Genomic DNA, 24,635 nt, shown 5'->3' with positions numbered 1-24,635 from the left:
ATGTTGAGTTAACCACAAAGCAGCAAAGCACAAAGAAAATATATAGCCTTCTAAAGAGGGAGGCAGATTGCCTAAAGGAGTTAAGAATCTTCAGCCAATAAATTGTGTGAATATTCACTTCAGTTGTTTCAATGATATGAAAAAGTAAATGCATGTTTACTTATTTCATCTGTACATGACTGGAAAACTGAAGTGAACATTCACACAATTTATTGTATTATGATTCTCAAATCCTTTAGTAAATGAACCCAATGATGTAATTGTTGTAGTAAAATGCAAACCCTTGTGTAAAATTATGTCAAGGCTCTATGTGACTGATGACTAAAGAAACATATATTAACACTTTTTTTTGTTTTTAACAGGGAGAAAGTGGGCTTGAGGGTAGCAAAGGAGAGAAAGGAGACATGGTATGTAAATTACATTAATGAAATCTGAAAGTTGACTTGTTAAGTTATTTTTTTGTTAAGCTGTTTTTTTTTTTAACATACAGTATAATCATATGCAATGCTCACCAAATTGTGTGTAGCTTGTAATAAGTATAGTTATATTACTGATTTGTGCTAAAAATTTGCTACATTTTTAATCTGATATAAAAGTTTCAGCAACCTGTTGACATGAATTTGGCAACGTAGTAATTTATGCACTCTATTCTCTGTTCTGATCCAATTCAACCCAAGTTCAAAATAAAAAGTTGCAGTGTCTAAGCCTGCAATCACACCAGAGCAGAGTGTATTCCCGGTGATTTTGACGTTTTTTTCTGGGGGTATTACAGGCACTTTTGTTTGTATATTAAGCTTCAAAAGTTTATAAAAGGAAGGAAATGAAAAGCAGTTCACGTATCTTACATTTAAAGGTGTTTCCATTGAAGTTTATAAGACCAACAACACCTAAATAAGAAAAAAAAATTGATGAGTGACCCAGTGACTAATACAAGTGTGAACATGGACAAAAACAAAAAATTTGATTCTGTGTAGTTAACCCCCCTGATGGTATTCCCGAGTCTGGCTCGGGGTGGAATTTTTATACCAAGAGCGGTAACCCCGAGCCAGACTCGGGACTGCATCGCTGGATCCAGGAGGAGGTTTACTTACCTTCTCCCTCGGACCCAGCATTGTCTCCCCGCTGTACGAGCGAGCCGTGTTTCGCTCGATCTATCACGGAGCCGATCTCCGTGCCCTGCGAGCGTTGCGACACACGGGGACGGAGATCGGCGCCAAATTCAAAAAGTGAAACACACAGTATACATACAGTATAATGTAATCTTACAGATTACATTGCTGTATGTAATTATTTCACATCCCCTTTGTCCCTTGTGGTCTGCCCAGTGTCCTGCATGCAGTTTTATATAATAAAAACTGTTCTTTATGTCTGGAAACTGGAGATTGTCCATAGCAACCAAACTGTCATTTTACACCAGCTAGAAAACAGCGATAATAAATTGTAATCACTCGCAGAATTGAGCGATAGCGATTTGTGGGGAGATCCGTCATCAAATACTGAAAAGTAATGACAGTGACAATTCTGCAACTGAGCAAATTTCAGTGTTTTTGATTTGATTACATTATTGAATAATTTTTATTATTGTTATATTATTATTTGGTACAATTATTTATAGTTATTTATTATATTATAATTTATGATTTCATTTTTCAAACTTTATCATATGCAGGATGTCTGCTAGACTCTGGTTTGGTCAGATTTAAGAGAGTTATTCCTAAGAATTACAGGACTACAATATAAAACGCCAAATTTTCATGCAAAATAATGGTACCGCTTTTAGCACCTAAAATCCGAAATAATCGTACCGCCAGGGAGGTTAAGCATAGGGAAGCCAGCAGGAAAATATTCAAGGGTGTATAGAGGCTAAGTGAAAAACACTAACATTTTGTGAGAATACAGAGTAGTGAAAAAAAATAAAAAATCATTGCTGACCTTTACTTCTGAGAATGCTGGTGTTACCTTTGGGGTACTTTGGAGTTTACTAAAGCCAAATAGACTGTTCACTTTGAAAGGGAAGTTGCACTTTGCAAGGGAATTTGCCCCAAGGCTTAGCCAATGTGTTAACTTTTCCCTTGGCAAAGAATGCCAAATCACATGTAAGATAAATAAAATTTAGCATTTTTGCTTGCGCATGATTGAATGGGATGGAAGTCAGCCAAGCTTCACTTCATCCACTAAGCTCTGTGGAAAATCCCCTTGCAAAGTGAATAGCCTTTTTACCTTTCATAAATGAACTCCTTTGCATTACTGACCCAGGACAAGTATGCAGATCAGAAGCTATGACTTTATTTTGACTTACTGCATGGTTAAACTCGGTTCACACTTGTGTGGGTGGTTCCCACTGTGGGTCCGAACCTGTTCACACAGCCGTGACCACCTGCACAGAAAAATGCAGGAGATGATTGCAGGTTGCACTAATCCTAATAGCACCCTTACACACTGAAAATGGCAACAGCCCCTTCCTGTAATGGGAATCACACTGTACTTGCAGTTTCCATGCAGGATTTGATTTAGAAAATGGAGCAGGGAATCTTTCCCTCCATTTTTAGGAGGCACAGCATCCCATTCAAATGAATGTTTCCATGAAACTTGCTTGCAAAGCCACAAAAGTGTAAACCAGGCCTTAAAAAGAAGAAGTCTTACCTACCTCAAGTAAGAACCTAGAACATGATATGGGGGCCCCATAGGTGTAGGGACCCAGACAAGTGCCACTGGTTTAAGATGCTGCGGGTACTGTTCCTCAAACAAACAATAAAGTAAATACTTTGCTAACCATTCAAAAAAGTAGCATCTTGGCTCAACCTAACCCATTACACACAGCATCCAGGGAACATTTGTCTGGTGTTACAAACATGTAGTGGGTGCTGTCGTTTGGTGTGTATCTGTAGGCTCTAAATCCTCCTGCTCATAATATGATATATGACAGTTAAAAATACATATATGAAAAATTTTCATCTGCCAAAATATGTATCATTCTGTTAAACCAGTCTTCTGAGTCAAACTCTCATGCCAGACACCACACTTAGGTCCTGTAGTACCTGAGACCTGTATTCTAGACTGGAAATACTGTATGTAGTAAATCCTGATCTAGGAAAAGATCAAGTAGATGAGAGGGGCTGTGTTTTACTTGGTTTGTAAGGGCAACTGTTTGTGCCATGTTGACTCCTGACCCGCTCTAACTGAACCTGGGCTATCATTTAAGAGCACTAACACCTACCTACAGGTTTACCTTGCATTTCTTTGATGCAGCAGGCCCTATTGAAGTGTGTTTTGATTGAAGACAAAGTGGATCAAATGCAGCATTTTCTTATCAATTTCTACATTTGAACCTATGTTTAAGAAGTACTGCATTTAAATAGAAAAGGCTGAGTTTAACATAAAGATCTATAAACAAAAGCCTTTAGGTGGACAACACCATGCAATGCACCAGACTTTCAACTATTTACAGTTCTGTATTCCCCCCTCCTAATTTGAGTGTGCTTGTACAGTGGACTGAAAAAGCTAATTTATTACAATCTGTAAGTAAACATATACTGTACTTAACAACATTTTTAACACATCCTTGACTTGACTGGAATAAAATGGTGAGTTTCTATATATATATATATATATATATTTTTTTTTTTTATTCACAATAAGTTTTATTGGTGAAAATAGGTAATAACAGAGAAAACAGGGAAATAATGAGAACATAAAGTGAGCTAAATATAAGCTTTCGACATTAGGCAATATTCCATAACATTACAATATTATTGAGATATTATATATTATATATATTATTATTATTAGATATTATATATATTATACTATATATGTATATTTTGTTTTAATATGCATGTATAGTAAAAACTGTTAATGTATTTTTACATAGTTTAAGACAGGGTTTTGAAAACAAGGTACAACGAGAACTGATTTAGTAGCTAAGTCTTTACACTTTATAGTTACCCTGTCTTTTCTGCATGCGACTGGCAGTATTATCTGGAAATGAAAATATTAAGTCTTGATGTAGGCAAACTCATATTTATAACATTTTGTTTTCAAGCCATGTTGTAGAGCTGAATCAGCCATGTTTCCCACATTTTCTATCTACAAATAAATTTTATAGAAACATTATTAAAGCAGGCCCAAAGTCTAAAAATAAATGATGATTAGTCCCATGGGTTTCCAACAATAATTTACTGCCTGTGACTCATGTGTGATTCAGCTGCAATTAAAGTTAGCATCAGTTCTAAATGATTCCAAAAACTGCAAGAATATAGCCTGAAATGATAAAAGTCCTGTAGTGTCTTGCTTCACTTGTAATATTGAATGCTAGGTAAATTCTCTTTTATTGGGCATTTATGTTGAAACAGTATTTCATATTTTTTAGGAAATATCTTTATTATAGTTTCAGATTAGAGATACCAAACCAAGATACAGATATTATGCCCCCAAAGGGAAAACCATCCGTACCACAAGGATAACAAAACAAAAAAGCAGAAAGTGCCAACTTGGCATTAACCAAAACTTCAAAAGTCTGTTTGCAAGGCTGCCCAAGGAATAATTATGAAGGAAAGCCATGCCCTGAATACATTGATGCCCCACTAGAGACATAGACCCTCTGGTAGAGCTAGGACTGTCAGGTACATGCAGGAAAACATTAGAATCTCAAATATTGTCTGGCATTGAGGACGTAGAAGCATTATCTAGCTATTTCAACTAAACTTTTAGGGTGTTTCTTAAAGAGTGGGTTAATGGGTAGGGGCTTTAGGGCCTGTAGTAATTGTACCTGTCAGCAGTTGGGAGGCTAAAAAGTATTTGTAAAGTCTGGAAGGGCCCTTTATGAGGTAGGACACATTGAAGTGGATTATTTATATCTTGAGGGGCAAGTAGCCCATAAAAATGAGGAGAATAGTTGTTGTAGTTGGACAAAAAATGTTCTGGCAATCGACTGCAGGGAATTGTGGAAGAGATAAGTGAATTTCAGGAGTATCCTCATTTTAATCAGATTTATGTGGCCTACTTGAAATAGTAGAAATTTCTCTCATGCTTTTAGTTTTGCTTTGAAAGCATGGTTGTCAGACATCAAATTCAGGTGATATAGTCAGTATATTGTGAGAGATGGTCACTCCTAGATACCGTATGTAAATTTTTCTACCATTGTAAATTTGGAGGGGCTGGCTTGAAGGTGTCGGATCCATTGGGAACAATAGGGACTAAATATGATTGACTCAGAGGCTTATACCATCCGAGAAGGCTGCCAAGACCTGCAGAGATTCTCTAAGAGAAAGTTCTTGCATTGTTTAGGATGATCAGAAGGTCATCTGCATACAGGACCACTCTCTCCTCCTGCCAGTCAATCTTAGAACCCTAATGCCAGTGGAACAAGAAGTGCCTCCATCATGGGCTCCATAGCCATAACAAAAAGGGCCGGAGACAGAAGGCCCTTGTGTAGCCAAAAAGGGCAGTCTAATGGACACTGTAAGATGCTGGCAAATGGTGCATAGCCATTGGATAAACTATATATAAAGAGAATAAACCATTTTTCACAATAACTCCCACAGATAAGGCCACTCAATTGTGTCAAACGCCTTCTCAAACGAGGTGACCACCCTAGTACCAGCAATAACATAGCTGACGTGAATATTTGTAAAAAGTCTGTATAAATTTATGTCTGTAGACAAAGGGAAAATGAACCCAGTTTGGTTTGAATCTAAGAAAGTATGTAACATGTGATGCAGTCTACCAATAAGGAGCTTGGTTAGTATTGTGCGGTTACAGTTTAATAATGTGAGGGGCTTATACAAGGAACACAATGTTGGAGCCTTAGAACACTTCCTTATAGATGGAGGAAGATCGTCCACCGTTAGACATTGAATGTACAAGGAGGCTAGTTTTGAACCATGAAGTTCGCTTTGTGCTTTATAAATCTCTATGGGGAGACCATCAGGCCCAGGGGTCTCACCAGCCAAAAAAGACCTAATCAATACAAAGACATGGTCTGCAGATATTGATGGCATTAGAGAAGCTCTGTCTCGATTAGATAGCCAGCTAATTGGACCTAATAGACTTGATAAAATAGAGGGTTCAAAATCAGATGGTAGGGATGAAGCATAGAGCTTACTGTAATAAGTGAAAAATTCTTCTATAATATCCTGTAAAGAAGTTATACCGCCTTTATCTGGGGACTCTATTTCCAAGACAAGGGTGAGCGGCATATTGTGAACGCTAGCATGGCTAAAAATCTACCATTTTTGTCACTGTTTGAAAAAGATTTGTCTGTTTTTAGAAAGATCAAACTTTGTGACCTTGTCCAGATGAAGTTGAAGCTCTCTCCTGTGGACATGAGCAGGTCGAAATTCCCAGAATTTATTTAGGCATACAGGCGGGTCTGGTCCTCCACTCCACTCTGAAGATGTTGCGTGGTGGATGCTTGTTCTGTCCTGACAGCATCAACCGAGGAGATGTATTGCCCTCTCATATACTGTATGCCTTAAAGACCCATTGTTTTACCCCCGATAATCCTCAATAATGTTAGGTGTTTTCTCTACAATATCTCTACAATATCAGGGTGGTAGACACCATAGAGACCCACTACCCCAAGCACAAGTTCTAAGAACTAGGGCAAGGGGACAATGGTTAGAGAGGCTGCTGGGAAGGCAAATGGCCTCCTGAACATCTGTCAGGAGAGAGGGGTTTGTAAAGGCCATATCAATGTGAGAGGATGTTTTATCAGAGGTGGAAAAGCAGGATTAGACTTTTGAGACTCTCCAGGCCTCAGTCAGGTTTGCTGCCAGGGCACAGGCAGAGAGATCTCCAGAAAAATGTTTAGGAGACATAGGTCTATCTAACTTAGGGAACAGGATTGTTTTAAAGTCACCATAATTATTAATTTGGCTGGGCAGTAAAGGGTGACCCTCTCCAGAATGGTATAGAGTATTGCAGTGGGAGGGGGGTATGTACATAGCACTCACAACATATCTGCCACCGGAATCGGTATGTACTGCCTAAGTTATATAAGGACGATATGAACGATAACCAAAACTCCTCTAGAGAATATGTGATTTTTGACCCATGGTTTCTTTGATGCTAAGGTTTAGCTGCCAAATATGTAGCAATTGAATATAAGGAGCATGGTATTCAACTTACTGAAATAGAAGGGCTTGTCTAAAATTCAAAGTAAGGCCTCGGACGTTCCACGAGAGGACCTTGAGTGTTTCAAATGCTTGTGGGGTTATAATGGACTATAGCTATGAGATGCTTGGAGGAGGCAGTTAGGCCTATGGAGGAAGGGCATCTGATAGTCAGCAAAAGGTGCACAAGCCAGCACAAATAATCATTAAATTCACACAGCCAAAACATCTCTGTGCAACCGGCTTACCCTGCCTGTACATTGTCTAATTCAAAATGAGAGTTAGGCCATGTAGAGGCCTGTACCCTGAATAAAAAACAATACCGGTTTGGGGTAGTAGCCCTAGGTGGGTGATCATAACAGAGGGTGGGGGACCCCGCATTACAAAAATCCTGCAGTTATGAGAGCACCAAGAGCTAAAAAAGGAAAACAATCCAAAAAAATCTGAATACAAGTACCGTATTCGTATAACACGCACCCCAATTTAAGAGGGAAGTTTAAGGAAAAAAATGTTTTTTTTTTCAAATAAACCACTATGAAGCAAAATAATAGTCAGTGCCAAACAATGCAGCCTGATCTGTGCCCATCCAATGCAGCCTGATGCCTATCTTATGCAGTGCAGGAAATCAGGAGAGGGACGAGCGCCGCCGGAATCACCGAGCTGTCATCTTCTGTTTATAGTTATAGCTCTCACACACACACGTCCTACCTCCAACATCGCCATTGGACCAGCTCCTGTGATTGACAGAACACTGGTCTAATGCCGGTGGCGGAGGTGGGATGTGTGTGTGTGAGAGCTGAGTACTTAAAACAGAAGATGACTGCTCGGTGATTCCGATGGCACTCGTGAACTAGGCATGGCGGCTCAGTTATTCCGGCGGCGCTCACCCCCCTCCTTCTCTGAAGTACGCTATTGGCGTATAACACGCACCCCTGATTTTACCCCTGTTTTCAGGGGAAAAAAGTGCGTGTTATACGCCGATAAATACGGGTAACTAATCTGTGCTAGTTTCTAGCTGTTAAGGTCTATTTACAGGTTGTGATAGAAGCCAGTATGTCCACACTATGTGTGGAAACCTCATATCCAAGATGACCGCTGCTCAAGATGTACTTGTTGCTGTTTGCATGGAGTACAGCTTAGCTGGAGACATGGGAGAGGGCGACAGTGATCAGTTATGCTCTGGGAGACCCAGTATGCAGTTTGCAGTGAGTAAAGAATGGTGAAGATGACCTCAGGATGAGTTAGGACTAATGCAGGATCAGAGCTTTTGTGGTATATGACTAGTGTCTCTCACACCACTAAAAGAGCATTTCATATTTTTAATAAAGAAAAATATTTTTTTTTATTATAATTATAAAAAAAAAATATTATTAATAAAAACTCCAATACAGCATTTCCATGCTAAAAGAATCCTGGCTTCCAACATTTCCAGGTAAGTGTGAAATCACCATGACTTACTGTTGCCTTCAGGGCATTTTAAATCCTACTTTCTTTTAGAATTTCAAGTATCCAACTATTTGAGGAGACAGTAGAGAGGCACAGTGACAAACCCTGCTTCTCCCAGAAGCATCTATGTTTGCATATATGTTTATTTGTATATGAGCAGAAATATATTTTATAAAATATAGTATAGCACTGGCTCCTGAAGAGCACTCGCTATATGTTTTTAAAGTTAATGTTACACCTGAACTGCAGTTTGGTTTGGGTATAATTGTTCCAAATTTGGACCTCAGCATCAGTCTAACTGGACTAAAGGGTGTTCGGCCTGGCCATAGGGGGCACTGTCTCTTCTGGCAGGCATGGAACCACAGTCTGGTTGGGGGCTTTAAGGTTACTTTCTCTCGGAGCCCGCCCAGTGGGAGTGTCACTCTTGCTGTGCTTTCTGGGAGAGGGTACTTAAGATGCGGATGTCACGTGGTTTGGGGTTCCGGTCCAGAAGTATGTTCTGACTCCATGGTCCTGGTCCTCCTGACCAGCCCCCAGGAAGGCTATGGGCTGGGGTGCAGATCCACTCGACTTTATGTCTCGAAGGCTGGCTAGCCCGAGGCAAGGAAACCAAAGGAAGGATTCTGAGGTGTTCCGGTGCTGTCTCAGGTTGTGGAGAGGCCCAGAAACTTCGTAGCTATCCAGGGGAGGACTCTTCAGAAGAAGGCCACGTACGGGTTGGCTTCTTAGCAAGAGCCTGGTGAGGCTGAGGGACCTAAGTGAATACAATCTCGTGGGTATCGCCAAACTGGCTGAAAGATCCAGGTATCACACGAGTGTTCTACAAGTCCTAGATTCCTACATGTTCTACAAAAACATCTGGGGCAGAGACTTATTCTTACATGTTCTACAACGTCTGTGGCAGAGACTTGTTCCTGATTTAAGCACCTTGTTGGCTGCTAGGCCTTGTGAGAGAGGGACTATCCAACTTGAGTGAACATCCAGCTGTGAATGGCTATTTTCTAAATTTAGTAAAAGTAAGAGAGTTATTTATTATTGACTTTGACACTAATGCCGCGTACACACGAGCGGACTGTATGGCGTACTTAGTCCGTCGAAACACATTTCAGCGGACTGTCCGCTCGTGTGTGGGCTTCAGCGGACTTTTTCAGCGTGCAGTCCGGCGTACTAAGAATTTCGGTTTTTTCGAAATTCTGTCCGTCGTACTCGCATTTCGGCGGACAATCCGGCCGTGTGTATGCCAGTCCGCCGTACTTTTGAAATGAGCGGACTTTTCCCGCCCGGAGAAAAGTCCGCTCATTTCGAGCGGGTATCCAGGTAGGCGGGGCCCGCGAAGGAGACGTTGCAGGCCCAGCCGCCTGGTATGAACTTAAAGGGGAACCCCAACGCCGAAAAAAAATCGACGTGGGGGTCCCCCCAAGTCCACAACAGACCCTTGTCCGAGCACGCTACCCAGCTGGCCAGGAAAGGGGGGCGAGCGAGCGCCCCCCCTCCTGAGCCGTACCAGGCCCGCGTGCCCTCAACATGGGGGGGTGCCTTGGGGAAGGGGGGGCCTCTTCCCGACAACCCTGGCCGTTGGTTGCCGGGGTCTGCGGGCGAGGGGCTTATCGGAATCCGGGAGCCCCCTTTAATAAGGGGGCCCCCGGATACCGGCCCCCCACCCTATGTGAATGAGTATGGGGTACAATGTACCCCTACCCATTCACCTGTAAAATAAAAGTACAAAAAAAAACACAACACACGAGATAAAATACTTTATTGCACAGCTCCGGGGGTCTTCCGTCTTCGGGGGTCTTCTCGCCGGACTCCTCCGCTATCTTCTTGTAGCTCTTTTGCTAGCGGAGGAGTCCGGCTTTCTTCCTCGCCGCCGGCCTCTTCTCCCGACTTCGGGGGTCTTGTCCCCCTCTTCGGTTCTTCTGCCTCCATGGTCTGCACTCACTTGCCGCCTCTACAGCTCAGGAGCTTGTATGAGAAAGTTCCTCCCTATTCAATGATATGGGCGGAGCAAGGGAGGAGACTCACTCTCACACTGATCTCCTGGCTCTGGATGTCAGTGAAGCTTTGAGTGCAGGCTCAGTGAGAGTGCATCGGCTGTGTAAGACAGCACTGTGTCAGGCAGCCTCCAACACTCTCATGGTAGGGTCGGCCCTGGACTCGGGGCTATGGGTCCCAAATTTGGGGATCTAGCCTCAATAACCACCCCAAAATGATGCCACTGCCGTTTACATGTTTGAGTGTGACCTATGTTTTTTTGTTTATTTTTACTCTGTCGCTTTCATTTTTTATTTACTTTTATACCTATTACAAGAAATGTAAACATCCCTTGTAATAGGAATAAGGCATGACAGATCCTCTTTATGGAGATATCTGGGGTCAGTAAGACCCCAGATATCTCTTTCACCCTGAAAAGCATGAAATTTAAATTAAAAAAAAGATCTCTGCTTTCCAGGGGTAAAAAATGGCAGTGTTTACATCTGCCAGAGCCAGAGCACGCTTCCTGCCTTCCAGGTCACTGGGTCCCCAATCACACAATCACAATCAGAGCCCGTAGAGGCACCGTTGGGAGGCAGGAGGGGGGACATGCCTGTAAAAGCAATCCAGCAGCTAATAAGCTGTTACGATGACTTTTACAAAAGAGAGAATCACAGGCTGAAAACAAAGATATCTGGATAATGCCAATAGCTGCAAGCATCATCTAGATATCACTACTTCAACTTCAACCTAAGGATGTCCTATGATGGCTTTCTGGAAGTGGTTAATCTCAGCTCTTGTGATCCTCTCAGCTCTCATAGTGCCCAGTTACAATGGCCTAATGCCTGACCTCTAAGGTGGACCCCCAAACTACTGATATTGCCTTGCTCTTAACAACTGTGCACAGCTGAACAAACACACAGGCATCTGGTCTCCAGTAAGACCTGAACACAGGATTAGAGGCTGTGTCCCCCCCCCCAAAACTCTTTAAAGCCTCTTAACTCTGAACTTAATCCAGAAATTACAATACTCAGAGAAAACAGAAAAAACTGTTTTCTCCATTCAAAACTGATATTCCGGAGTCCCTTAATCTGTATCCACGAGAGCCCTGTTGTAATCTTTACCTCTTTTAACACAGTAGCAGAGCCTAGCACTGTCAAAAAATAAATAAATAAATAAATAAATATAAATTAATAAATAAATATATATATAAATATATATATATATATATATATATATATATATATATATATATATATATATATATATATATATATATATATATATATATATATATATATTCGGTATATATATATATACAGTAAAGATTTCTTCAAAATAATAATGCTGGTGGTGAAAATTATTCTGATAGCCTAATTGTAATGCAATGCACTGAGTCTTGCACAACGGGAATGGGTTGGACTGCTGAGAGAATAAAATTGTAAAAAAACGAATGAACATTTACAAAAAGAACTTGTGATACAGGAAGTATTGACCACAGTGCCTAGAAATGCAGTAGAATCAGAGATAAGTCACTATAACACCCTAGATCAGAATGAAGCACACTGCAATACATCATTTATCAAATTCACATGAATTCCACAATAGTTACTAAATTGCTTTCTGAGCCGTCATGGCTAGAAATTGATTCAAGTATTTATATTTTATTTTATGCTTCTGGCAAACTTATGCTGTTGGAGCCCCTATCTTTCATAGGAATGCAAATTCCAATATCCATATTAAACTATAAAGAGAGAAGTAATATGAAACGACTTGGTTCTGCACCTCTCCATAGGGACCTAATGCTCCAGGCAAGATAATTCCAGCTTCAAGAGGTTTCATGGTGTTATCATCTGCATTTCCGAAAATAGCCCTTTTTGACTATCTGTAGTATCTGTTAAGCTTTGCAAATAGGTTTTGATTTCTCAAGATGGGCACCTTTCTCCAGCTTGGAATGACTTGTTAATTATTTACAAGTGCCTTAGCAGCTGTGTCAAATTTTTAGGAGACTTGAGACACGTTGGTTTATGTCACGGATATAAATTTGCAGTTGTTGCTGCCATTCTTTTATTGTAGTGTTATCGAGATTGAGATCAGCTTTACTGTGCGGACTCATATACTTATTAAAATATCCATATTGGGATCTTGCTTTATTATGTTTTTTACTCTTTGGAGAGTTATTGCGCTGAAACATATAAATAACACAACATTTGTTTATTTCAAGGATTGTTAAAACAGTTTACAGGCAGTAAACAGGTTTTGAGCAAATAATAAAATTGATATTTCTTGCTAGTCAAAAAAGACTCCTAAATTGCATTTAACTACCGACCCATTATTATAGATTTTTTTATTAAAATAGCACAAAAAATAGCAATTTATAAAAACACAAAGAAACCCCCTTTCTGCACTTGAGACATAAAATAACTATGATTGATTGCTAATGTCTGTTGTAGTTTGAACATTGCCTTATTTAATACAGATTTATTCTCTGCATTTGGCTATTTTTCTGTCCCACCTTACTTGTATCCATTTCTCAAAAGTCAATTAAATCTATACAGTATCTACATTTGTGACTAAATTTACTTAACCACTTGAGACCCGCGCTATAGCCGAATGACGGCTACAGCGCGGATCTCCTTTGCCGGGACTACGTCTATTGACGTCGTCCCGTGCACAAGCGGCCTGCGCGCCCCCTGAGGGGCGCGTGCGGCGCGCTCTGTGATCGGCGAGTCTATGAGACTCGCCTGATCACCGATCCGAGCAAGGGGTCGATCCCGACCCCTTATCACATGATCAGCTGTCAGCCAATGACAGCTGATCATGTAATACAACGGAGCCGGTAATCGGCTATTATTCCTCCTCGCGCTGACAGCGCGAGGAGAAAAAAAAAGAGCCGATCACCGGCGGCCGTGATCGGGACATCAGTCCCAATCACGGCCAGCCCTGCCAGTGCCCACCTGCCAGTGCCCACCTGCCCCCTGCCAGTGCCACATCAATAAAAAATGTGTCACCCCCTGTCAGTGCCACCCAGCAGTGCCCATAGTGCCACCCAGCAGTGCCCACAGTGCCACCCAGCAGTGCCCACAATCTGCCTCAACAAAGGTGCTGCACCCCAGTGCCACATATCTGTGCCCATCAGTGTAATCTACCAGTGCCCATCAGTGCCCAGCAGTACCGCCCATCAGTGCCCAGCAGTGCCACCTATCAGAGCCACCTATCAGTGCCACCTATCAGTGCCCATCAGTCCCATATATCAGTGGTACCTATCAGTGCCCCTTAGTGCCACCCATCCGTGCCACCCATCTGTGCCACCCATGCATGCCATCTTATCTGTGCCCATCTTTGCCCATCAGTGCCGCCTTATCTGTGCCCATCGGTGCCGCCTTAACTATGCCTATCAGTGCCCACCAGTGCAGCCTATCAGTGCCCACCAATGCAGCCTATCAGTGCCCACCAATGCAGCCTATCAGTGCCCACCAGTGCAGCCTATCAGTGCCGCCTCATCAGCGCACTTCAATGAAGAAGAAAAATGACCTGTTTGCAAAATTTTATATCAAACTATTAAACATAATTTTTTATTTATTTTTTTGCATCTTTTTTTGTTTGTTTAGCAAAAAATAAAACTCCCAGCTGTAATTAAATACCACCAAAAGAAAGCTCTATTTGTGGGAAAAAAATGATAAAAATTTCATTTGGGTACAGTGTTGTATGCCCACGCAATTGTCATTCAAAGTGCATCAGCGATGAAAGCTGAAAATTGGTCTGGGCATGAGGGGGGTTTAAGTGCCCAGTAAGCAAGTGGTTAAAATACAAGCTCTATACCTTTCCACACTCAAAGACACAGCAATGTGGTTGAATTAATGTAATAAAAAAAGAGAGTAGCCACACTTACTGATCTGTTAGTTTGGTTCGGGTTGATTTGAAAACTAGATTTCTACCAATAAAAGCATATCATTAACTGTTATTGTTTAGCTTTTTTTTTTTGCAATGATTATATAAATAAATCAGTACATCTAATTACCCCTTTTCTTGGATTATTGTTGTACTCTTTTAAGGCAAATTCCTACTGCCTGAAAATTTCTTTTAAAAAGTGGTTATTGTTGTTTTGGTATCTGACAGCTCACAAAATAAACCTTGGCATCTCAAAAAAACTAATTTCTTGCCCTTAAAAATGTTGTTAAGGCTAAAGATTTTTTGACCTTATTGCATTCTCTGCATTTAGGTAAAAAATATATATATTTTTGGCGCACCTCCCCCCAGCCCCCTCTAAATACTTACCTGAGCCTGATCTCAGTCAAGTGCTATGAATGAGAGCAGCAGTACTGCATTATTTTTCCCTCCTCACAGGGCAGGTTGATACAAGCAGGATCCATTTGCTTCTGCTGCTGTTACTCAAATCCAGATGAGGGAGCGGGGTCAGGGCCAACCTCCACTGTGTACGTTAATAAATGCACACAGTGTACTCAGGAGGAAGCCTGCAGGAGTACCCCCCTGCAAGCTGCTTGCCAGGGGGGTACCGTGGACGTCCGCTCTGTGCGCAGGATTAGCTTCCTGGTACCCTGGTTGTTCACGACTGAGTGTATGGAACGCACATGTCACTTCCGGCGTGTGTTACGGGCGTAACACACACCGGAAGTGACGTGTGCGTTCCATACACTCAGTCGTGAACAACCAGGGTACCAGGAAGCGAATCCAGTGCACAAAGCGGACGTCCGCGGTTACCGAAGGGGGTTCACCATGAGGAATAAGGCACAGTACACATATTCAATTGCGATTGTTTTTACTATATTTGGTACGCATATTTATTTATATGGGGGGCTCTAATAAAGGTGTTTAAACAATATTACGCTATGTTGGTATGATCTTGTTTCCTTTATGAAAAACATCGGACCTCCCCATTATGGTGACATCTAGCGACCAAGGAATATAATTGTTTGATATTCTGAAGGCTCATATACTCTTGATTTTCTGGTGAGTGCACCCCCAAGGGGGGCTCTTATTTTGAGAGCACGAAAGGTGGAACGTGAGGTGGAAGGTGGTCTCTATCTTTCTTCTTACCACGAGTTGGACTGTATCACCACTATTTCATGAGCACAAATGAATGGCATCTGAACAAGATTCTGCACTTTTTTGAGCGCTGCTATATATATAATTAGTGGACTCTTGTTTTAAGATTTGAGCTTTTTATATATATATAACGTTAGAGCTCTGTCATGTCACTAGGCAGAACGGGGAGATGCCTTGTTTACATAGGCATCTCTCCGCTCTGCGGCTCCATGACATGATCACCGGGACACTGGTGGACTTCAAGTCTGCGGATGCCACAGACACAGTCACGCGGGCGCCTTCTAGCTCTGACAATTAAAGGAGATGTATGGGTACGCCATTTGTACACTGCTGCTATTGTGCCCATGTATATCGGCGTGCAGCGGTCGGCAAGTGGTTAAAGGGTAACTCCACTTTCGTGGGGAAAAAAATAGCATATAAAGAAAAAATAATATAGTGCATATAATTGCGATACTAATCATATTGTAATTGAATGTTATTGAAAATTACCTTTCCTTTTCAATTTGCAGTCAATGTATTCTGAGAATACAATGCAACATGGCTACCTGGAGGTGTTCTGTACACAGAGTGTGTACTGACCACTCCCCAGAAACATAATTTGCTGCTTGTGTGATTGGCTCACCAATTTTCCCAGAAGTCTGCCTAAGATAAAAATCAGATTTCAGGCATCCCTTGCAACAAAAATGTAATTTTTTGAGAGATACTTTCAATTGGAACATGTCTAAATGGATGCAGGCCCTGAAGATTTCCTCATTAGTGCCCTTCAGCTCCACATCTGACAGTTAATTATGAAACCACTCAAATTACACTCAAAAGTGGAGTTACGCTTTAAATATAGATTTAGATGTCTGTCATACAGTGCCCAAACAGTTCTTCTGCCTCTCAAATATGACATGGAGATGCCATTTAATATGTGGCCCAAATAAATAAATGGAGATTTTGCACACATGTGCAGATGACAAAACGGGTCAGCCTGGATACTTTGCAGGAGCAGCAGTTATGCAGCCCTGTCAGGGAAATGTTAAGCTTCTCCCTATGAGCATCTAATTTCTTTGCGCATAAAAGCACAAAAACGCCTCTCTTATATAATGCCGGGAAAGTGTGCTTTGTATTTCTCCAAGAAACACAGACAGATGCTGGTATCACCTTGAGCTTAGCAGAATCATGTCTTGAATGCTTTTATTCCTTTTTATACTGTCAACATGAATAAACAAAGGAAGGTGGTGGCTTCAGAATCAGCCAATCAGACACTTGTATTCTTTCAAAAGAACCAATCACACACACATGTATATATTCAAATAGAAATACAGTACTGACGTTTGCAGATGATTGTGTTCAAGGCCATGCAGCAAGTCCTTTGTGAGACACAAAGGACTCACAATTTGAACATTATTTACATGACTCTGAACATGATCGTGTGCACATTCCCACTGCTACCAAGGATGCAAGTCCTACTCTATCGTGGCTCAGTGGGCCATGATTTTGTATGGTTATGCTATGGTTCCCATGTAGGCAGATTTGCTTACTTAGGAGTTTAGATGCTGTCGCCATGGAGTGGCCAGTCCCTTAATGAGGCATAAACAAACATCCTTAAAAGAGCAAACAGATCTGTCGTGTCCACGGGAAGGTTTCTGCAATGCTTTTCCACCAACGTCTGTATGTGTGAATACGCTCACATGAGTGTATTACAGCAAAACTGACACTGGGGGACATTTGGCAACATACATTAATAAAAAGTTCCACAACAAGCCCTCAGTAGACCATATAGCATGTACCTGGCATGACCAATGATGGGTAAAATAAAGATTTTTTTTTTGGAGTGCTGGGGTACAGTTATAGGATAACTGCACTAAAATTTTGGATTATCTTTCTTTAAATGACATTAAAGGTTAATTAAAAAAAAAATGTAATACTTACCTGCTCTGTGCATTGGTTTTTCACAGAGCAGGCCAGATCCTCCTCTTTTCAGGTCATCTGTCGATGCTCCTGGCTTCTCTTCAGCAAGTGCCCCCAATAGCAAGCTGCTTGTTCTGGGGCATTGGTGCATGCTTGCTTCTGAGCCCTGCTCTATGCATCCATAAGACACAAAGACCCATGGCTCTGCCCCACCCCCACTCTCTCCTTATTGGCTCACTGGCTGTGATTAACAGTAGTAGGAGCCAATGGCTCCTGCTGCTGTCTCAGCTAATGAGGAATGAGTGACCCGGGAGAAGCTCAGCTCTCTTGCACATAGAGAGGGAGCTCAGGTGAATATCGGAGGGGGGGGGCAGCACACATTCATAAACCATTATAATTCTCTTGAAAAAAGTCCACAACAAGACAACCACCCACCTTGACAAGACTCACCATGAATTTGCTAAATCTAACAACATTTAAGCCATGTATGGAAAGTTTTAGAGCCCCTGTTTTATGTGTATGTGCATATAGAGGAGAAACTCTTCTTCAAGCATACACACAAACAAATATAAAGTAAATTTTTTGTGAGAGTTTAGAGCATCACAGGAAGAGAAAGTGAAGGAAAAATCTCGGTCATTGACAAAAAAAAAGCATAAAATTAACTTTTAAATGCATCATCTACCATAGAGATCCAGGGTATATACTATTTTTTTTTTTTTTTATATGTTTTTTATTACCTCTCACCAGGTACAACGTTTTATCTTTAATTCTCTCCTTCATATTTGAAGTTTTCATTGTGATTTTTAGAGGTTTTTATAGCCCCTGCTTCCCTGATCCCAGTCATTCTTCCATTCATCATTTAAATATCCTCTTCTATCACTATCAATAAGGCTTGACAAAGGGCAGAAAGTCCATAAATGTATTATCTGGTTAGGTTCCAGTCTGCATTTGTCCTCTATGCTCATCGCATGCTGTTTTTGAGCAGAAATGTTTGCTATATGTTGTCAGTGTACTGTTTTACCTGTGACTGTTGGCCACTCTTAACAGCTGCATTTCTTTGGTGTGATGGCAGATGCAGTTTACCCTATGTTCTGTAGGTGGCGCTGTGTTTCTGGCCACTGCAAAAAGGGTGTGGAGGATGAGAGTAACATTGGTCCAATTGGATGCTGCAACACTGAGTGACCTCAGCAGACATTGGTCAATATTTGGTCAATATTTGTGTGTTTCTATGTTATATATACATTTGGTATCCAATCATTGGGCATATAGTGCATATTACATAATACAGCACTTTCCGTTCATTTATTTTACAATTTGTTCTGATTTTAGCTTCTGTTTCTTATATTGATCCTATTACCTTTTTACATATTTTAATATTTTTGATGAGATCATATTTATATTGTGGCATAGTATTTACTCATTTATGTTTGCACAAATTGTGACACGTGTTTAACGCCAGCAGCTTTTTCTATACATTTAATGGGCATCTGGTCAATGGTGGCTCGCAAGATTCTTTGTGTTTTCTAATAAATAGCAATGCTCTGCTATATTTGGGAGCATTGTAAGTTTCTAGACTAGGAAAAGGAACCACACTTGTCAAGGACAGTGTTGTACCCGTAGAAAAAGGTTCCTGTTTGAGAAGGGACAGATTAGGGACACCATTGTCTATTTTGATACCTTTCAGTGCCCAGCGCTGTGCCATAAGGCTTGCACCTCTCATATAACAGCCACTTGCACCGCCACTCAGCCACCCCACTGCCATTGTTAGTATGTATGCAAGTGCAGCTAGCTAGTCTTCCACTAGGTGGCTATGTCCCAGAATAATATGTAAAAGCAGTAAATAATGTAATTGGGTGTTAGGTTTCTTTTAGACAAAGCCTTTCTGTAATGATAATAGGAGGAGCAGGGCAGAGACTTGTACCACATGGTGCTAATCATCAACCAATTACCCTACCCCAAAGTCCCCTTACAAGCAGGAGCACATCTGCTTGCACAGTGATCACCATGGCACATTTAGGAGTGGCCCTAGCATTAGTCACAAACATGAGTTTATTATCCCATTGACAGAGGGGGAAGAGAGGCTGGAAAGCACAGTACATCTCTATCAGGTGCACACCAAGTCAATTTCAGAGCCAGCCATCAACGCCTAGGAAGAATATGCCATTATGATATTATCTGATGAAGAATGTACCACCCTAGATCAAATAGTCGCCAGCCTGGAAGGCCTCTTGGGAAGAATGTCACTGTGACTGAATAAGACACAAAATCTTCATTCGCAGAAAGCAAGAGGGCAAGAGTCTCACAAACTTTGCGGTAGCCTTGAGGAAACCATGTAATAGTTGGAAAGGAAAGATCTTCAGAGATGTGCTGATATAGGCAGGTCCCAACTGTTCTCTACCTTTAATGATATAGTGAAGGCAGTGGCCTGGGAGCAGAAAGACACTGTGCCAATGACACAAAAAGTGAGCCTGTGAAGAAACCCTGGCCCCCTTTCCTCTTGTGGCCCTCCAAGTAGCAGTATGTGAGTTGACACAGTCTATGGCTTCCATGCAGCAAGAGATGACTACTGTCAAGCAGGGATTAGTTCAGATTTCTTTGGGGGGGGGGGGGGGGGTTGCTCCATATGAAGTGCTAGTGGTATGTACACTATGGACATATTAAAAGGAGTTGAAGCTTCGGGGAACCACAACAATTTGTTCCAAGAGTTCTGACTCAATGGTCTTCTCAAGACAACAATTTGTTCCAAGACTTCTGACTCAATGGTCTTCTCAAGTCGGGTGGTTGCCACACTAATAAACAGACAGCAAGTTCCATGTCTAATCGACCCGAAATCCGAAGCCACCGCTATGGAGTATGACTTTTATGTGAGGTGATTTTGGGCCTTGGAACCAGCTGGACCCATCATGGCTGTCCTTAAAATGAGCTAATAACATACCTATCTTGCTGTTAGGGGTTATCTGGATTATGGTGCAGGTATTAGACCAAGTGGCAGAATGAGCAGGAATAGTGGTGACCCATAGACCTGTGGTCTCTTCCGAAATCATGGTGCTGGGCATTAACATCCTCAAGGACTTGAATCTGTCCTGGCTCTTAACATAAATGGAAATATCCTATGGCTCTACCTAGAGTTGCGAGCATTGGGTAGTTTGGCAAAAAATGATCCAAGCCTGTGAGCTATATTGGAGGGAGAATCGCCTGCAACCAGACAGGGTGGGAGTGGTTTGAATACCGTCAAAGCAAAAGCTGCGGATAACTACACAACAAGAAGCTTCCTGGCCTCCTATAGGGCCTGGAAAAAAACTTTAAGGAACCTCTATTATGGTATAACCCCAGAAAGATGTAGTGGTGCCAGGAGAATGGCTGACAGCCAAAACCCTTTTTAATATGCAAAAAATTGCACATGAGTGCAAATAGAAAAAAACAATCAGGAACTTTTAGGCAGCTTAGGCAGGGACTGTGTGCGTTTTATGCTTGTAAACAAATTTGCCCTTTTAACTTATATTTACTCCTATGTTTGAGCTGCCGAAAATTCCCTAGGGTTTTTTTTCTATTTGCACTCGTGTGCATATTTCTGGACTTGGGATGTTGGCAGTTCTTAGTAAATTCCACTCAGTTATTTTCTTTCAATGTTCAAAACCCTTTTAAAGTTTAATCAGTGCAATATATTGGTTCAGTTGGTCAACTTGGGAACCAACCCTATTCTCCTGCCCAGTCAAAAAGTACTAGCAGACCTCTTTGTAGTGCCCAATAACTGTATTGCTGCATCCAAAGCAGTGGTCAAGGCTATACTGTATGTGCTCTTCTGCAAACCTCTATGTCTTCCATGTGGGCCACTTAAAGCGGGAGTCCGCCGGGAGTTCCGCCGTTTTTTTTTTTTTTAAAAGCCAGCAGCTATAAATACTGCAGCTGCTGACTTTTAAAATAAGGACACTTACCCGCCCAGCGCGCCCACGATGTCGGCACCCGAAGCCGATCTCTCGATCGTCTCTCGGGTGCTGCCGCCGCCATCTTGGGTATGGGAATCAGGAAGTGGAGACTTTCGGCTTCATTTCCCGGTTCCCTACTGCGCATGCGCGAGTCGCGCTGCGCAATAAGGATGGACCCGCTGCCTCTGGGATCTGTGTGTTTCCCAGCAGGCAGCGGGGGACTTTCGGAAAGGGGCGTAGATCTACTCCCCTTTCCGCAGAGAGCTATCCCGGAAGTGGGAGGATTACAATGAGCGGAAGGTCCACTTTAGGGTGGACCTCCGCTTTAATAGTAATAGCTACTGAAGTGGTTGACCACCCTGCTGTCACAGTAACGAATGCTACACGGGTTACTGGAAAAGCCTGTGCTGGTGTTTTCTGTTGACCCAGAGGACTATGGGAGTACCAAAGCACCGGATAACCGCATCTATATGGAGGATGCTGTACCAATAAGTGTACCCATTAGTGAAGTGATTCGCAACATGCCAAAAAACTGGATTGGGATTATGAGGCACAGCCACAGACCCTGGTCTGCACCTAATTGTTCTGGTCTGAAAAAGAGACAGGAGCTTGGGTTTCTGTGTGGACTATCGCAAGCTTGATGCCTGTACCCACACACTGGGATGCTTACTCATTGCCGTGGATGGACAAGCCCCTTCCTGCTTTTTCTCCACCTTGGATCTGACTAGTGGCTACTGGCAGGACCCAGTAAGAGAACAGAATTAAGAAAAGACTCTTATATATATTATAACACCACTAAGACTGTACAAATTCTATTCCATACCTTTCAACTTTAAAAATTATGTTGATCTACCAATATTATCATCTTTTCTAAATATTTTGAAAAACACATTCAGCATCTGGACTGAGTGTTCACTTATCTTTCGCAGGTTAAAATGGTTGTATACAGGTTAAAGTGATTGTATACCCTTACTTTTATTTACAGATAAGCCTATAATAATGCATACCTGTAGGTAAAATGAATATCTCATAAATTTGTACGGTTTAGGAGATATTCACTTTGCATGCAGCCGCTGACATCAGCTCAGTCCCAAAATGTTCAGCTGTGTGTACGATTGAAACACTCAGGTTGTGGATCCCCATGAGGGTGGTAAGCAGTAGTCCTTGATTCCTTTATATTTAAGAGCTCACAGTCTTCTGATCAGCTTGCTCTCAAAATCCCGACCTTGATCCAAATGTAGGCACTGAGGCAGCCCGTAGTGAATGAAAAACTTTTCCATTAGAGTTTTTGCTACAGTACTGACTTGTTGGTCCCTAGTGGGGAAAGCTTGGGCACAATGGGTGAAATGATCTGTCACAGCCAGGACATTATGCCATCCACTTAGGTAGGATTTCAAGCACAAGAAATCAATACACACCAACTGCAATGGTCCCTGTCTTTGAAGATGGCCCATGGGGGCTGCTCTTCCTGGTAAAGTCTTTCTCTGAATGCATCTGCTGCAAGAGCAACAGTAGCTTTCCACCTCCAGTTCTCATGGATGGCCAATAAAATCGATCTCTGACTAGCTTGATGATCCTATCTGGACCTAAGTGACCTTGATCATCAAGAAGAGCGGTCAACACCATTAGACTGTGCTTCTAAGGGAGAAATTGTTGACGGACACCCTCTAGTTCCTCAGATGGACCTCTCTGGTATATGACTTCATCTTCTAACCACATTTGTTCCCACCCTCTATGGATGACTTTTAACTACTCAACAGTATCTGAGGATCTGAGGATTTTGGGCAGTTAGGGATTTCCTCACAAGATTACCAAATGGATCATCACGTTGGTCCCATCTCATGTCCTCTCTTTTCAACTGAGGCAGTTCTTGGCTGCGCACCTGGGTTAAATCATCATTATATCTTTGTACCTCCGCAGAGGTGACTCCCACAGCTTCGGCCCCTATGGCCTCTTGATGTTTATGCTCTACTCCTTGACACACAGCTTGTACTCCTTCCAAGGGTAAATGGACTCAACTCTTCTGGCCAGCTTTGGTGAAGTGGGGTCTTCGGGAAAGAGCTTCAGCGTCTCTATTCCCCACTCCTAGTTGGTATTTCAAACTGAACTGGAATTCAGACAGTGTAGCCAACCAGTGGCACCCAGCTTGGCAGTGGACAGTAGGTAAGTCAAGGGGTTATCAGTCTTCACCACAAAGGTAGCCCCGTACACATAATCGCTGAGTTTATCTACCACATCCCACTTGAGGGCCAATAACTCCAATTTGTGTACAGGATAGTTCTTCTTGGGGGGTGAGACTGCAACTCACATAGGCCACCGGGGAAAGTCTCCCTTCCGACTCTTGATACAACACCCCGGAGGCCATCTCCATTGGCATCCACGTGCAATTCATAAGGTTTAGACGGATCAGTATAGGCCAGCACAGGTGCTTCAACAAGGCTCCCCCTTGAGTCATTCAAAAGCCCTTTCACACTTCATCATCCATTGTTCTTGAATGGATTCCCGAGGCTTCCTGGGACCTCCCCTCTGGGCTTAATGCTGATCCCCCTCTGTTTCTGCAAAAGCTTGTTCAGTGGCCAGGCAATCTCTGAGAAGTTCTTCACAAATCTCCTATAGTAAGAGCAGAAACCCAAAAACGACCTCAGCTCAGTGACAGTGCTTGGGCGAGGCCAGTAAGTAACAGCCTCCCCCTTCTGAGGGTCAGTAGCTATTCCCTTGGCTGATACTACATGCCCCAAATATGTGACTGAAGTCTGGTAGAACTGACACTTCTCTAATGACAGCTTCAGCTCCATCTGTGTGTAATCATTGAAAAACTTTCTCCAACCGGGCTTTATGCTTCTCCAATGTTCGGTTGAACACAATGATATCATCAAGGTACACTAGCACTTCTACCAAGTTCATATCACCCACAGTGTTCTCCATCAGTCTTTGGAAAGTGGTGGAGGCCCCTGTTTATCTTTTTGACATTTGGTCAAACTCGAAAAACCCTAGATGGCTGATGAAGGCTGTCTTTTCTCCGTCATCCGGATGCATGGGTATTTGGTAGTATCCACTCTTTAGATCCAGCACACTGAACCATTTAGCCCCTGATAAGCATTGCAGGGCCTCTACTATGTGGAAGTTGTGTACTGATCTGGAATGGTCCTTCGGTTCAAGGTTCAGTGGTCAATACGCATTCGTAGGGACCCATTCTTCTTTTTCACTACCACAATCA

At 42.2% G+C, this 24,635-nt stretch overlaps 1 protein-coding gene across 3 annotated transcripts in view; it reads left to right on the top strand.

The window, feature by feature from the left end:
• The window catches only part of COL19A1 (collagen type XIX alpha 1 chain), a 1,105,372-nt gene that overhangs the window by 432,131 nt on the left and 648,606 nt on the right, over positions 1-24,635 (top strand). For all 3 annotated transcript variants that reach the window (XM_077487416.1, XM_077487415.1, XM_077487417.1), the window contains exon 12: positions 363-407. In XM_077487416.1, coding sequence (XP_077343542.1) covers positions 363-407 — 45 coding nt within the window. The remainder of the gene's footprint in view (positions 1-362; positions 408-24,635) is intronic.

The sequence above is a fragment of the Lithobates pipiens genome, unplaced genomic scaffold (assembly GCF_037356315.1).
Source record: "Lithobates pipiens isolate NorthernLeopardFrog02 unplaced genomic scaffold, aLitPip1_a1.2 Scaffold_18, whole genome shotgun sequence".
Classification (NCBI taxonomy): Eukaryota; Metazoa; Chordata; class Amphibia; order Anura; family Ranidae; genus Lithobates; species Lithobates pipiens.
The sequence above is the reverse complement of the archived record's forward strand: the minus strand, read 5'-3'. Positions and strand labels throughout refer to the sequence as shown.